Source organism: Pogona vitticeps, chromosome 3, assembly GCF_051106095.1.
Source record: "Pogona vitticeps strain Pit_001003342236 chromosome 3, PviZW2.1, whole genome shotgun sequence".
NCBI lineage: Eukaryota > Metazoa > Chordata > Lepidosauria > Squamata > Agamidae > Pogona > Pogona vitticeps.
In genome coordinates this window covers 25,082,329-25,099,513 of record NC_135785.1, presented here as the reverse complement: position 1 = coordinate 25,099,513, position 17,185 = coordinate 25,082,329, and the positions used below count along the sequence as shown (strand labels likewise).

Here is a 17,185-nt window from a genome sequence, read left to right as displayed (position 1 = left end):
TCAGATGTCAACATTTCCCATCTGTTGAGGTCCATTCCTAAGGCCTTCAGATCCTGCTTGCAGATACCCTTGTGTCACAGCTGTGGTCTCCCTCTGGGTGATTCTCCATACAGGAGATCTTTTGGAGCGACTACTGATGACTACTACTACTACCACTAATAGATGTGCCGGCATGTCCATTCCAAGTTACAGTGACTTCATGGAATATTGTTATTGTTGTTGTTATATTTAAAAAGTATTTCAAAAGGAGTAAGCATGTCAAAATGGCAACTTTGAGCCCATTCACACAAAACATTTGTTGAACTTCCCTTGAAGCTATTTTAATGGTACTGCATCCCAGTATCCACATAAAGCCATTGGAACAAAAATTCTTGCTTTCCAGGTTTTTTTTAAAAACACTACCAGTAGGATCCAGTGCAGGATCTGCTCATGTGGAGCCTTGCACTGCATTGGTCAGTCTCTAGCCTCCATGCCATGTGGATGGTTAAAACAAGGAGTGAAGGGAGCCAAGAATGAAGCAGATGAGGAGAGGGCAGAGAGACAGGCATAGGGGAGTTCAGTTCAGACTTGTTGGCAGTGAAACGTCCAGCTGTACGTGCATCCCAGTACATCCAACAACAAAATCCCTCGCTATGTGTGGATGCAAATACTGGGATAATCTGTTCAAATCTGCAGCCAGAAATAACAACCTGGAGCAACCAGTGTAGTAAAGTCTTCATACCATTTTCCCACATAAAATAAAGATATCGCCAAATCCTTTTTGTTCTTGAGCTACAAGGCCCATAAGGTCATCCAATGTTTTGACAATCACAGTACAAATGGCTAGAGCTTGGAGAAGTTTTTTTTTACCTCAAGCTACCTTTTGAGTATAAAATACCCAAAACCCTTGATCAGAATGGTCAAGGGTTTTGGGTATTTTCAGCCTTGGCAGCCTTGGCATGATTTCACCATGATGCACTAGAGTAGTAAGGTGCACTAGAGTAGACTAACTGAATCAGTGAGGATTTGGGGAGTCAACCCCTCAGTACATTCCATCGATTCACATGGGCCTACGGTGCATTGATTTAAACTTTCCGCTAAAATGCATCAGCGTAAATCCAACTAGAATAAATCTATTGCCTTGGTCGCCCTGTACGATGACCTTTGCCGGGAGAGAGACAGGGGGAGTGTGACCCTGCTGATACTCCTGGACCTCTCAGCGGCTTTCGACACCATCGACCATGGTGTCCTTCTGGATAGGCTGGCTGGGTTGGGAGTTGGGGGCACTGTTTTACGGTGGTTCCGCTCCTTCCTGGCTGACCGTGTCCAGAGGGTGGTGCTGGGGGACAGTTGCTCTGCCCCATAGCAGTTATGTCATGGGGTTCCTCAGGGCTCAATACTGTCCCCCATGCTGTTCAACATCTACATGAAACTGCTGGGAGAGGTCATCAGGATGTTTGGGCTGAGGAGTCAGCAATATGCTGACGATACTCAGCTCTACCTCTCGTTTTCCACCAATCCAGGTGAGGCGGTTTCTGTGCTGAACTCGTGTCTGGACCTGATAATGGACTGGATGAGGGTTAATAAATTGAAACTCAATCCAGACAAGACGGAAGTGCTGTTAGTGGGTGCTTCACCGGACAGGCTGGAGGGCCATTTCCCCGCCCTGAATGGGGTTACACTCCCCCTAAGGGACAGGGTCCGCAGCTTGGGGGTGCTCCTGGACCCCAGTCTAACACTGGAAGCCCAGGTGGACTTGGTGGCCAGGGGCGCCTTCCTTCAGCTGCGGAAATTATACCAGGTACGGCCCTACCTGGACGAGTGGAGTCTCATGACAGTCACACATGCACTGGTAACATCCCGCATAGATTACTGCAATGTGCTTTACGTGGGGCTGCCTTTGAAGACGGTCCGGTGACTGCAACTGGTCCAGAATCGAGCTGCGCGGCTGGTGAGTGGTGCAGCCGCCAGGGAACATATCAAGCCGATTCTGTATAAGTTACATTGGCTACCAGTTGCTGCCCCGGGCCCAATTCAAAGTGCTTGTTTTGACATATAAAGCCCTAAACGGCTTGGGCCCTGGATACCTGAAGGACCGCCTCCTTCCATATGAACCTACCCGGCAGTTAAGATCTAGCCAGGGGGCCCTTTTGAAAGAGCCGTCCCTTAAGGAGGTAAGAGGGATGGCTTGTAGACAAAGGGCCTTTTCGGCAGCTGCCCCCAGACTATGGAATGCCCTCCCGACTGAGATTCGTCTGGCGCCGACGCTGATGACATTTCGGCGCCAGGTCAAAACCTTCCTGTTCCAGAAGGCTTTTAATTGAAATAATATTAGCTGTGGGTCTGATAGCAATTTTAATTGTATTTTAATTGTATTTTAATTGTATTTTAATTATTTTATCTTTTACTGTATTGAATTTTAATTATTGTAAGCCGCCCAGAGACCTCTGGGTAGTGTGGGCGGCATATAAACTGAATAAATAATAAATAATAATAAATAATATTGGCTGAAATCCTGTTGCTTAGCAGATTAAACTGCACTAGAGTAGGCCCATCAAATCTACTCTAGTGGGGAGTTGGTGAGTCAGCTCCTCCATAAGTTCCACTGATTCAAATGGGCCTACTTCAGTTGTGACCTACTTTAGTGTAGTAAGTTATAACTAGAGTACACCCATTTGAATCAATGAAATGTACAGAGGAGTTGACTGCTCTGTTTGATTCAGTGGGCCTAGTCTAGGGTAACTCACTATACTCAGCACCAGGATTTCAGCCAAACAATATCTTAGCAAAATGCAGGCCAGTTACCTGCCACAGTATAGACAGAATGGTTGAGATTGGTTTCAGCTATAAATTAGCATTTGCTTGTATATTTTTAAGCATGATTATATGTTTGCATGAAAAGTGCAGTGTTAATCACTATTTTTTTTTCTTATTTGGGGGGTGGATATATTTTTTGAGGAAGGGTGCTGATTACATAGAAAAGTCCAATGTGACTGACCCAAGCCACATGGCTAGTTTCACACATGTCCACAATAGCAGCTGTGTTTGTGAAGGAGACTTGAAGCTGTTATCTAAACTAAGGAATGTGCCCAGGAAGGTGTCTTTATTTTACTTTTATGCAGAATTTCCTGCTGAACTGTTGCTCCAACTGATAGTTCGAATGGTTTTCATATTCCCTCAGGCTTGAGAAGTGGTTTGGAGATTTGGAGCACAGCAATTCAAAGAGAATCTGCTCTCTCTTTCTTTGTGTGCGCCTCAGCGCCTCAAGAAAGAAGGATAGCAGGATATCTGAATTCCAAGATAAAGATCTGCTACTTTGGCAACTGTATATTCTGGAAGTACAAACAGTAAATAGAACAAGGAATGAAGCAAACCAAGCTAACAGTTTGATTATTTCAGATGCTGGAAAAGGCAAATGGGAAAGGAGAGGGAGTAAGATGAGAGAAACAAAGACTAAGTACAGGGAAAAGGAGCTGCAAACGAATTCAGATGTATAAATGTAATCATTCACTGTTGCTAAGAAGGCGTTACTAACCCTACAATACAGCAGGGAGAGATTATGGCACCATGAACACAGGTGGTGATAAGGAGGGAAAGGCAGAAGTTGGTGATTTGGTGACTATAAGCTCTTTCAGAAATACCCAGTGTGATGTAGTGGATATAATGATGGACTAGGATTCAGGAGACCTGGGTTTGAGTTCCTGCTCAGCCATGGAAATTCAATGGGGTGGGGAGATGGCACTGGTAGAACCACTACTTAAATATTTCATGATGCAAAGGGAAATGCAAATAAGCCTGGAATCCCCACCCCTGCAAAATCTGCAGTTTTCCCTCTGTTATTGGGGCTTCTACTTTTTCAAAAATAGATATCAATTTGCACCAGTTCAGTTATGTGATTACTTAAACTGATGCAAACACACATTCAAGAATAGCAAGCAAAGCCTTGAGAAAAGATGACTGAGGGGAGATATGATAGCACTTTTCAAATACTTGAAAGGCTGTCATACAGAGGACGGGCAGGATCTGTCCTTGATCATCTCTGAGTGCAGGACACACAACAATGGGCTCCAGTTACAAGAAGCCAGATTTCGATTGAATATCAGGAAAAATGTCCAAACTAAGCTTTGCCGTGTCGTGTCTTCCTGGTGTGTCTCTTTGGCCCTGAATAATGGTTTGTTTTCTGGCCTTGATGCCTGATTTGATACTAGTTCCTCTTTTCTGGGTCATTATAGACTGATGACCACAATTCAGTTCTGAAACTATTACAGAACCTCTGCCTCTGCCAGCATGTGCTGTTTCCTCAGATATGCAAAGCACTAAGAGCATAAGAACATAAGAGCCCTACTGGATCAGGCCAAGGGCGTACCTAGTCCAGCTTCCTGTATCTCACAGTGGTCCCACCAGATGCCTCTGGGGGGCACACGAGACAACTAGATACCTGTCTCTTGATATCCCTGCCCTGCATCTGGCATTTTGAAGTACCTTCCTTTTAAGCCTGGAGATTATGCATCCCCATCATGGCTTGTTCCAGAAGGCTTTTAACTGAAATAATATCAGTTGTGGGTCTGATGGCAATTTTTAGAATATATATTTTAATTGCATTTTAATTATTTTGCTCTTTTATTGTATTTTAAATGCTGTAAGCCGCCCAGAGACCTTCGGGTAGTGTGGGCGGCATATAAGTTAAATAAATAAAATAAATAAATAATGGAATTCTCTTCCAGGAATCTGTCCAATCCCCCTTTAAAGGCATTTAGATCAGATGCCATCACTACATCCTGTGGCAAAGAGTTCCACAGACTAACAACATGCTGGGGAAATAAATGTTTTCTTTTGTCTTCTGTCACTCTCCCAACACTCAGTTGGAGTGGTTATGTATTGCATGTGAGGGAAAAGAGCTTCCATCTATCCACTTTATCCATCACCTGCATAAATTTATACATCTCAATCATGTCCTCCCTCAGGTGCCTTTTCTCTAGACTAAAGAGCCTCAAATGCTGTAGCCTTTCTTCATAAGGGAGGTGCCCCAGCCCAGTCATCATTTTAGTTGCTGTCTTCTGCACCTTTTCAAGTTCCACTATGTCTTTTTTGAGGTGTGGTGACCAGAACTGTACATGATACTCCAGGTGCAGCCTTACCAGCATTTTGTACAATGGCATTACAGTATAATGCTGGCTATTTTATTTTCAATCCCTGTTTTAATGATACCTAGCATGGAATTGGCCTTCTTCACTGCCACTGCACACTGGGTTGATATCAAGCTGTCCACCACCCACACCACGATCTCTTTTCTGATCCATCATGGACAGCTCAGAACCCATTAGCTGATAAATAAAGTTTTGATTTTTTTTTTTTTACGCCAATGTGCATTACTTTACATTTTCTTATACTGAAACACTTTTACCATTCTCCCAGTTTGGAGAGATCCTTCTGGAGCTCTTCACAATCCCTTATGGTCTTCACCACCCAGAAAAGGTTCATGTCATTTGCAAACTTGGCCACCTCACTGCTCATCCCTGTCTCCAGGTCATTGATGAACAGGTTGAAAAGCACCGGTCCCAGGACAGCTTCCTCTCTCCATTGTGAAAATTGCCCATTGACACCTACTCTCTGTTTCCTGGTTCTCAACCAATTCTCAATCCATAAGAAGATCTGCCTTCTTGTCCCCTGACTGTGGAGTTTTCTCAGCAGCCTTTGGTGAGGGACTGTGTAAAATGCCTTTTGAAAATCCATTAAGTGGGGTTTGACTGCCACTCCCAGAATCCCATAGTCAGCATGGCAGTGGCCATGATGGCTGTGGGATTCTGGGAGCTGTAGTCCAAAAAAGCAATATTTCCGATATCTGAGTTCCATATACTTAGCAATGATACAAACTCTCACTTCTACTGTGCTTGAATTACAAAATACATTTTGTGATTCCCGAGACATTTTCTTGCTAACATTTGGAATGAAAGCACAAAATTGTCAAAGTAAACATTCAAGTACAGTGGGGTCTTGACTTAAGAACGGCTCGAGTTAAGAACATTTTGACTTAAGAACCACTCTCATAGGAAAATATTGACTTGACTTAAGTACTTAGATTTGAGTTAAGAATTTAAAAAACCACGTGGGAGGCAGGGAAAGTGCAAAATTTGAACTTTCAGTTAACTGTTGGCCAGTGAAAAGGGTGCCTGTCTGCTTCCTCACTCCTCCCAGCGTTTAGAGAGTGGATTGGGAGACAGTCTTCAGACGGCCTGGTACTGCCTGGACTGTATTTTCCCTGCCTTCCCTGAACCTTTCTTGACCTAAGAAAAAAAGAAACAAAATATCCCCCTCTAGTGGTCGAAGGCAGAATAGCAGCTTCCCATTAGTTTCTATGGACGGAAAAGAGCAGATACGGATCAAATGGTTTTCAATGCATTCCTATGGGAAATGCAGATTTGACCTGAGAACTTTTTGACTTGAGAACCGCCTTCCAATACAGATTAAGTTCTCAAGTCAAGACCCCACTGTATGCATTATGAGTATATGGTGTAAATCAGGGGTGTCCAACCTTTCACCTTCCCTGGGCCACATTAGAAGATGAAAGTTTGGTTTGGGCCGCACATAAATTTGGTTTGGGCCGCATGGGGGGGGGAATCCCTAGCCATCCTCCACAGCCCCGCTCCAAGCGCACTTACCGGCAGCTGCGATCTCAGACAGCAGACGCTGCCAGCTTCAACTCCGGTGGCATTATGGGGCCCGGAGGGGGTCCACCTATTGACGGGGACGGCGCAATGCAGGCACACAGCCCCCCTCTCCCCTCCCCTCCCACTCCTTCCTTCCTTCCCTCTCCCCTCCCCCCACCATTGTGACATGCCCCGGCCGCATTCTGGCCACAAGTGCCGGCAGTGTAACTTGAAACTTTGGAATTTCTTTAAAAATAAAAAATTGCACTGAGCCACATTATGAGCCGACCTGGGCCGCATGCGGCCCTCGGGCCGCAGGTTGGACAAGCCTGGTGTAAATGTTTGTCTGAACAGTGGTTTTAGTCCACAAATGCAAATTGCTATTTCCTGCATATATTCAGCCCTGCAAGGAATGTTAAATTACTGGTGGTTTATATTGCATTTGTATTGTTTCCACAACCATGTGGCCTTTTCCTGATTCTTCCTGAACCGTAAGATACCACAGGACGGCCGATCAGAGCATCAAATGAAGACCAATGTGACTTCTTGAACATCATGGACTCTTGACTCCAAAAAAGCAGTACTGCATGCTAAATAATGCATACAACAGGTAAAAATATTTATTTGGCTTTAATTTGGCTTAAATTAACTGTTCCTTGTGGTTTAACTAAATTCTTAATCCCAACTCTGTTAGGGACAGAGTTTCAAAAAGGCAGAAGAAAAGGGAGGAGTGGGGCCACCATCCTTAATTCCAAACTGCTAGCTACAGAGAAGCTTTAAACCAACTTGCATACTGCACCTTTTGCCATCTCAGAAGATAACCTGTCCCCAACATCATCAGCCATGTGAATCTAGGACATTAATAACAGCATATAAGTTTGGAACTACCCACAAGAACTTGATGCACAGACTTGGAAAAAATGATTTATCATCGAAAAATTCCTGGTTTTGTTTTGTTTTGTTTTAATATGGGATGTTTTGTTTTGTTTTTAATTTGGGATACCTATCAGTGCTGTTCAGCTTTAGCTAGGCAAAAGAGTTGCTCTTTGACAGATACAACCTTCTGTGGCATCTGTAAATGGCTGGAATGTCAATGGTAATGACAGGAAGGGGAAGTTAGGAGATAAAATATCATCCAAAAGAATTTCCAGAAGCAAAAGAAGCTGACAGTTTTTCCAGGCTTGTCAGATTCAAGAAGTTTAAGGAAAGAGATCACTGCAGAACATTGAACATAAAATTAAAAGCTGGCTTTGACTTCACAGTACAATGGCAGCATTCAGAAAGATAAGACCTCTCTTTAATGGTGCTTTTTCAAGGAAGAGAGTTAAAAAGTTTTCTCTTTGTATCTACATGTCTGCTACACACCCAGGAAGGAAGGCGGGAAGGCAGAGCCATGACCAGAAAAGGATAACCTTGGCATTGACCCAGGATAACAAAATTTAGATTGTGCAAAACTTTGCTGCCAGAAGAGTATAAATCCACCTGTTGATATTTGTGGCTTGGACTCAGCCATTCTGCCCATTATAGTTTCCTCTGCCCACACATTTCAACCTTCTGTGGCAAAAGATTATTAATAAGATAGTGAGAGCCTCGGGCACCAGAATTGCTAGCGGGGACTCTGAGGAAAGGCACAGCAAAATGAAGAGAGGAAAAAAAGTTTCTCAAATATTTATGTTCAACAATGGCCAGCACCTCAAGACCCCCGAGACTTGCCACCCAGTCCATTCCCAAGAAAACACTCTCCCTTGTTTGACAAAATAAGGCATACAGCAGACACACATTTTCTTCTGTAAAAATGGATCATGCTTTCTGAAGTGTCCAAGAGTGTGATTCTTGGTTTTTTACATTAATGGGGAAGCACTGGGGGTAGAAAGAACAGGTGGTGGCACATGCAGCTTGCAGTAGATGTTGATTCAGAAGTAGGTCCCATTGATTTTAACAGAAATTTAATGTACTGGTTAACAAGGGAATGTATGACGGTATTAAGCAGGCTTTAGGTCCAATACAGAAGAAATCTGCTTCAGATGTGATCATCCAGGACCAAGCACAGCAGATGGAACACAAGGTGCAGTGCTACTCTGAGCTATATTTCAGAGAGAATATAGTAACTGAAGAGGCGCTAAATAACATTGAGTGCCTGCCTGTCTAGGAAGAGCTGGACAGCGAACCAACTTTAGTAGAAATAAAAGTGGCCTTGGATTCCCTCGCCTCTGGCAAGGCACCTGAGAAGGATAACATCCCTGGTGAAGTGCTGTAAAGAGATCATCACCACTGAGCTGTATGAAATCTTTTGTCTTTGCTGGAGGGAAGGTGGAATACCACAGGACATGAAGGACTCAAACATCGTCACATTGGATAAGAATAAAGGAGACGGGCGATTGCAGTAACTACCATGCATCTCTCTTCTCAGCATTGTAGGGAAGCTGCTTCCCTGTGTTGTGCTGAAGAGACTCCAGGTGCTTGCAGAGTCTATCCAGAATCACAGTGTGGATTTCGAGCTAATAGATCCACTACTGACATGGTATTTTCCCTCAGACAGTAGCAGAAGAAATGTAGGGAAGAACAACAGCCACTCTTTGCAGCCTTCATAGATCTTACAAAGGCCTTTGATTTTGTTAGCAGGGACGGCCTTTTTAAAATACTTCTCAAGATTGAATGTCTACCTCGACTCTTTAACATCATCAGGTCCCTTCAAGAGGAAATGAAGGGCACTGTAAGTTTTGATGGCTCAACATCATGTCCCTTTGACATTTGAAGTGGAGTGAAACAGGGCTGTGTCCTCACGCAGAACCTATTTGTGATATTTTTTGCTGTCATGCTCAAGCAGGCCTTTGGAACTGCAACAGAAGGTGTCTATCTCCAGACTAGATCAGATGGAAAGCTCTTTAATCTCTCTAGATTGAGAGCAAAGACCCAAGTCCAGCTGAAATGCATACGGGACTTCCTCTTTGCTGATGATGCAGCTGTTGTTGCCCACTCTGCTGAAGACCTCCAACAACTCATGAATTGCTTTAGCAAGGCCTGCCAAGACTTTGGATTAAAAATCAGCCTGAAGAAAACAGAAGTCATGGGCCAGGGCATGGACTCACCTCCCTCTATTACCATCTCCATACAAGAACTGGATGTTTTTCATGATTTTGTGTACCTTGGCTCAATGATCTCTGATACTCTCTCCCTAAATGTTGAGCTGGATAAACACATTGTCAAAGCAGCTATCATGTTCTCTAGACTCATAAAGAGAGTTTGGCTTAATAAGAAGCTGATGACATATACCAAGATCCAGGTCTATAGAGCCTGTGTCCTGAGTACATTCCTGTACTGCAGTGAGTCCTGGATCCTTTGCGCACTACAGGAGAGGAAGGTGAAAACATTCCATATGTGTTGTCTCTGATGCATTTTTGGTATCACCTGGAAGGACAAAGTTCCAAATAGAGTAGTCCTAGAACGAGCTGAAATTTTTAGCATGTATACATTACTGAAACAGCGATGTCTATGTTGGCTTGGGCATGTTGTGAGAATGGCTGATGGTTGGATTCCAAAAGATCACCTGCATGGAGAATTAGTAAAGGGAAATCACCCCAAAGGGAGACCATAGCTGTGATACAAGGATATCTACAATTGGGATCTGAAGGCCTTAGGACTGGACCTCAACAGATGGGAAACCTTGACATCTGAGCGTTCAGCCTGGAGGCAGGTGATGCATCATGGCCTCTCCCAATTTGAAGGGACCCTTGTCCAGAAGGCTGAGGCAAAGAGGCAGTCCCAAAACCAGCAAAACCAGGGACCTGGACAGGGAACAGATTGTATTTGTCTTCAGTGTGGAAGGGACTGTCACTCTTAAATTGGCCTTCTCAGCCATCCTAGAGGCTGTTCCAAGTCCTCCATACAGAGCACTTTACTATAGTCTCTCGAGACTGAAGGATGCCTAATATTAAATTGTTGGTGTATTTTTAGAGCATTTGTTGTATACAAACAATGGGATATAAATCCTCATATGAATCCCCATCTGGAGGTTTAGGTGGTTCTAAGGGATAACATCTGATCTGAAACAGCTCATGGTGTCATTGCCTCTGGATCATTTAATTCATCTCTGAATAAGGATATGTAAAAAATTAGTTTTGACAGTCCTGAAATTGGGCTGGATTCCTGGAATAGAATGCAGATCAGCTTTCTAGCTGCACACTCCAATAGGTTTTCTCTCAGTGGGAATAATATATTGAAATGGAATTTGAGCTGTACTTTGCTTTTTTTTTAATAGTCTGGTATTCCTGATATATTTAGGCTGTTCTACAGGTATGAATCAAAATCTGAATACTTATACATAGAAAAATCTGTTGTTTAGCATTGGTAAAATGTAGCTTTTATGTGAAGCAGTTTAAAAGCATTCTCTCTATTGAGATTGCACAATCAAACAAAATCTTTTGTAGGAACAACCTCAGTTTTGTATGTTGTAAAATAATCAAAACCAAGCACAATCAGGAACAGCAGATAGCTAAAATGATTGTTCTTCCCCTGTACCATCTAGCTTCCTCTGACGTAAAGTGATTGCTGCTGCCTAGCCCCATTACAAAGTAGCTCTGTTGCTGGACCAAGAAGGTCCAGCTGGGCATGAATTGGGGCTCAAGCTGGAAAGTTGTATATCTAGGTTTCTCAGTTATTCAAGAGCTTTTCCCCTACCTTAAATTATACCATGGGGAAGACGAAAGCCTATGGAGAAGATGAAAGATGAGGGTGAAGAAAGTGGGGAAATCTTTTTGTGGTGGAAGACTATGATCTCTTTTCATTCCAGGTATTTAAAAACAATTTCCTAACTCTGAAATTCTTTAATTTTTAAAATTACTGTTCCACCAGGCTTCACATGATGGTTCTAGTTCAAAAGAAAATAGGCCCCAGAAACCTGAAATCTTCCCAGTTTTACATGAGTAACCTTTTCATCAATAAAGAATATGGCAGTTCTTAGCCTGAAAGACCTGAGAGGGGTTATTAATAATACAACCTTCTGGAAGTCATTAATTCACAGGCTCATCATAAGTCAGAAGTGACACGTAAAGGTAAAGGTAAAGGTAAAGGTTCCCCTTGACAATTTTTGTCCAGTCGTGTTCGATTCTAGGGGCCGGTGCTCATCCCCATTTCCAAGCCATAGAGCCAGCGTTTGTCCAAAGACAATCTTCCGTGGTCACATGGCCAGTGCGTCTTAGACACGGAACGCTGTTACCTTCCCACCAAAGTGGTCCCTATTTATCTATTTGCATTTGCATGCTTTCGAACCGCTAGGTTGGCGGGAGGAAGTGACACGTAACACCACATATTTAGAGAAGCTACCAAATTTAACAACAATCATATCAAAACATATGCCATAATGACAGTACAGTAAGATGAAATGGTAGCATCAAATCCTAATGGAAGTACTCACCTTCCCAAGGGAACACAAAGTCTTCTGACTTAAAGTGCTAAGATCTTTCAATGGGTTACAACTAAGAGAACTGACAATGAACTTTAATGATCACTGTTTTATATGTTCAGATATTGCACATACCTGCTGAAAGAGAAACATGATATGAATCCAGAGCTGAGGCTGTCGGCTGATGAGAGTGAAACTCGATTTACTGTACAGGCAGTAATGACCTTTCAGGGGGCAGCTGAAGAACAGCTTTGCTACACAACTTTTAACAGTATCTGGAAACAAATATATGTTATCAATGTGAACTGCAACTTCTCTGATATACAGTACATCTAATTAACCATTATTATGTCACAAAAAAGAGGAAATGGATTACTTTTGCATCAATAGAGGTGTGTTGTCTAGATCAGTGGTTCTTAACCTTTGTTGCTCAGGTGTTTTTGGACTGCAACTCCCAGAAGCCTTCACCATCAGCTCTTCTGGCTGGGGTTTCTGGGAGTTGCAGTTCAAAAACACCTGAGTAACAAAGGTTAAGAACCACTGATTCTAGATCAAGGGAAGTAACAGTACCATCTATTCTGCTTTGGTCAACCTCATCTGGAATGCTGTGCCCAATCATAGGCACCACCGTTTAAGAAGGGTGACAGCAAGCTGGAATGTGTTGAGAGTAGGGTGACCAGGATGGTAAAGCTAATCTGGAAACTAAGCTCTTTAAGGAATGGTTGAGGGAACTAGGCATGTTAGCCTAGAGAAGAGCGGTCTGAGAAGCAATACGATAGGCTTCTTCAAATATTTGAAGTGCCGTACCATGAGAAATGAAACAAACCTATTTCTTGTACCTCAGAGGGTAAAACTCAAACGAATGAAATCAAATTATGAAAAAGGAGGTTTTGCGTAAACATTAGGAAGAACTTCTTAATTGTAAGAGCTGTTCGACAGTAGAATGGACAGCCTTGGAGGTAGGTGGGCTCAGCCCCATTGAAGGTTTTTAAACAGAGGTTATAAGGCAACCCATCAGGAATTACCTTTAGCTGGTGGATTTCCTGCTTTTGCCACTTAGATTCAGTGGCCCTTGGAATCACTTCTAGCTGTACATCTCTGCAATTCTATAATATACTTAAAATATAGTTAAAATAAGAAATCTTCATGAGTATCCAATACAGCTAGTGTAAATTTTGTAAAATTCAAATTTAGCAGTTATGGATGTAGTCCCCAGTATGTACACACATAGAAGCATGTCATCCTTGACAATACAATGGTGTTTTCCATTTACATAATAGGAAAACACGGCACAGGTATTTCTGCATAGGGATAAGGATCAAGATGTTTTATGTTTCCACATTACAGTCTGTGTCCTGTGCTTGAGAAATAGTAACACCATTTGGATGTAATGATTTAATACTGCATACAACAATAAAATTCCTTGTCTTCAGCTCGCAACAAACATTAGCAATGTATATGTCAGTTTAGATTTTCTTTAACCACATCTAAAGTACTGCAATCAAATAGAAATGGATACATCTGTCAAAAAGCACATCTCTGCACTTTTACTCTGATACAAAAAGACAGAGTAATGCATTGTCAAATATCTCCCCAGAATTCTTGTGTTTGAACAACGTCCTGAGTGGAAAATCATCTCCTCAGCAATACCATATGGAATGTCCAAACAGCTGCCAGATTGTAATACTATAGTTAAAGGAATATACCATAATCTCCCTATTCCCATTGTGCCAAAGAGTGGAAATGGTTCTGAAAACTATCACAGGAATTACATATTTTCTTTTGAATTGTGTTTGTTTATTCAAGACTTGTGCTCAAAATGGCGTAGGTAGCCATTTTTATCACTCCTTTGCTGTGAAAAGCTATAGCATATGAGGAGAACAGAAAACAGGAGAAGTAAACAACTGGTTCAGCAGATGGTGCAGAGAAAACCCATGGACAGATCTGCCCAGTCTCATCCCTTCCCTTGGAAAAGAATTAATGATCAATCTGGATACTTCCTGATTAAAGGAAACAAATAAATTACATACTGTTCACTGTAAAGTGACAAGTACGATGTCGACTTAAATCTCCACATATCTACTGTCAGACAGCAGATAGTTGAAGAGGGAAGATTGCTAGCAATGATATGAACAGGAAGATGAGAAAGGTCAATATCACTGTTCTAGTCTGGTTTGTGCAGTATCGATTCTCTGCCTGGACTGGAATGTGGTCTCTGGGGCTTTGTGGCTACTTCCCCATAGTTCGATGGGACAAGTGAATTTCATTGGGGTTTCCTACTCAGAATTTGCCATTCTGGGCTGCAGCTTTTTCTCTCCAATATTGATATTTCTGTCCAGAATGGGTACTGGAATGTTATTCTAGGACATGTTTTTGTGGCTGGTTTCATCATTCTCCTCTAGCTGGAGGGGGCAGGTGAATTTGGTTGGGCTGGCCTACTCAGAAGTCACAATTCTGGGCTGTTTTTTTTTGGGGGGGGGGAATATTGATTTTCTCCCCCAAATAGATACTGGAATGTTGTTCTGGTGGGAGTTTTGTGGCTAGTTCCATCATTCCCCTCTGGTTGGGTGTGTCTGATGAATTTGGTTGAGCTGTCCTACTCAGAAGTCACCATTCTGGACTGTTTTTTTTCCATTCTTGGTCATTGTGTTCCATTCTGGCAGGTTTTTGGGTAATAAAGCATGAATGAAAAACAGTATTTCAGCACATCCCATAGTTTTGGGGGATGTGCATAATTTTTTTGCATACATTTTTATTAAGAAGTTTCTATTCCATTCCAGCTTTTACCTAGTCCCAGAAAGGTCGGTGTAATTTTATTAGCGTTACTGAAACCCGATGGAATGAAACTTCTGATTAGAATGTAGCAATAGTAGATTATTATTAAGTCAGAAAGAACAGATCAAGCAGGAAAGGAGGAGAAAGAGAATTTTATATATAAAGGATCTATACACCTATGAAGAAATCTATGACTTTGAGCTTAGAAGGCTGATAGAGATCACTGGGTCAAAAATCAAAGGAGAGGGAAACAAAAGTAACATCAGTGTGATGTATGCTATGCACCTCTAAGCTAGACTGAACACTTGGATGATGTCCTTCGAAAGTAGATTACCAAATATTTAAAGTGGAAAGATACAGCATATGAGATTTCAGCTCTGTTTGTATCTGTCGGAAGGCCGACTGTACCAACAATAGAAGGTGAAACAAATTCCTCACTTGTCTTGCTGACAATTTCGTCTTTCAGAAGATGGAAGAAGTAATAAGGAGATCAGCTGTCCTTGCCTGATCGTCACCAACAGGAAAGAACGAGTTAATGAGAAGAAACTTCAGTGGAAACGAATACAGCCTGTGGAGATTAGTTATACTGAAGATGGAGGAAAACAGAGAATAGGTGTTTTGCTGCAATGCTTAGTAATCCCATATCCTACATTCAGGTTTACAAAACATGCTCAAGGAGATTTGTGACTGGATTTTCTGATTTTGTTCTTTTCGGTTTAAAGCACCTGTGAATGGAGATTGATTCTGACTGGAAGCTATAACTATCTTCCCAACCCACTGGTATTCTGGTTGTTCATTTCTTAGGACTAATTCAAAAGGAAACTTTTGCCATCATATCCCAATGGAAGTGATGGTGAGAAAGGTGTGTCACTTACTTCAATCCACACCTGTACATATTTTAACCAAATCTTTATTATTATATATATTTACATATTTGCATGTACATATGTGGACAAAAGCTTTGATGCATTGATTCCTGCCAATCCACACATCCAAATCTTATAACAACTTCAGACAACTGCATAACAGCAGCAAATGTACTAGACACTAAGATGTGCTGAACTGTGGGATTTTCCATTTTTTGTATTTCCTGCAAGATTTGCTGTGCAGGAAAATGTATTCCGTTTCTGTCTACAAAATCCTGTGCATGATTCCATAGACACTGCAAAAAAAAATCCTGCAGAGAATTGGTGCCATTCTCTGCAGGATTTTTTTTTATCAGCATCTAGATAAATCTTACCCCTTGCTGTATAAGCAAACAACGAATTTTAGTTAGTTTGCCTCTGAGCCTCAGTCATCATGGGATTTCAAGAACTGACTAGCAACAGTGAAATCTATGATGATTGATGACCCTCATTTTGAAGAGGCAAAACCAAGTGCGTAACAAACATAGCTCCCACTTTTCCCCAGACTCTTCCTGCATTGTGGGATTCAGTCTTTTGTTATCTTACGTGATTACAGTACACCATGTAGCATTCCGAATTTACGATGATATTACCTGTCTGTCTTGCCCTCTGGGCTTCAAAACAGAAAGGTGAGTAAGATTAATTTTGACATCCCTGGGCTGCTTGTACCTGAAGGATTATCCTCCACATGATTTTTGTAACTTTTTGTTGCTCTTAGTAATTTCAGGCTTAAGTGTTGTGTAGCATCTTATGAAGGGATGAATAACAACACCATTTTAAACCGACAAGTGTAAGAGCCTGACATGGACCATAGCAACGGAGGCATAAAAATGCTGCAAAGGATAATATTTCAGGCACAAACAGCATAGGACTGTCAAACTTAATCTTGTGCGGGCAATTGGTAACAGGAGAAGAAAACCCTCAGCGCTCAGGTTTTCACCCTGTGGCTACCCAAGAAATCTGCTGGTTTCTCTGGAGGTCACAGAGGGATCCTGAGCTGGGGTGAAATGTCAAAAATAACTGGGATCAAAAAATTGCTGAGCACTTATTAAATTTCTGTCTCAAACTAGCCAGCAATCAATTCTACAAGGAGCCTGATGGTCTTCAGAACATAAATGCCTGACAATGCCAAGGTCATTGAGAGTAATTCCTGCAAAATGTGTTATCTAGAACTTTCAGTGCCTGTGTAAATGTAGCAGTGGGTTAAGGGAAGTGGAGCACTTGCCCTTTCCTCACAGTTTGCTAGGAAATAACTTGCTTTACAGGTAAACAAATCTAGAAATAAGAATCAACCAGCTATGCAGGGAGAAATCCAACACAGGAGTAAGAGCTATCCAGTTCACTGCAATGAATTTCTCATATGTTACTCTTTGCCTTATGGACTGACATTGTGGGTTTGTGCTCATCACAGTGAGTAGCTGGCCTTGAAGAAGCAAGTTTTGTTGAAGAAAAGGTTGCTGACTTGGAGAAGCTGAGAG

At 42.1% G+C, this 17,185-nt stretch overlaps 1 protein-coding gene across 5 annotated transcripts in view; it reads right to left on the bottom strand.

The window, feature by feature from the left end:
• The window catches only part of VEPH1 (ventricular zone expressed PH domain containing 1), a 165,799-nt gene that overhangs the window by 35,436 nt on the left and 113,178 nt on the right, over window positions 1–17,185 (bottom strand). For 4 of the 5 annotated variants that reach the window (XM_078389058.1, XM_020791818.3, XM_072996114.2 and 1 more), the window contains exon 10: window positions 12,163–12,302. The exons of the other annotated variant lie outside the window; for it this stretch is intronic. In XM_078389058.1, coding sequence (XP_078245184.1) covers window positions 12,163–12,302 — 140 coding nt within the window. The remainder of the gene's footprint in view (window positions 1–12,162; window positions 12,303–17,185) is intronic. 5 annotated transcript variants of the gene reach the window in all.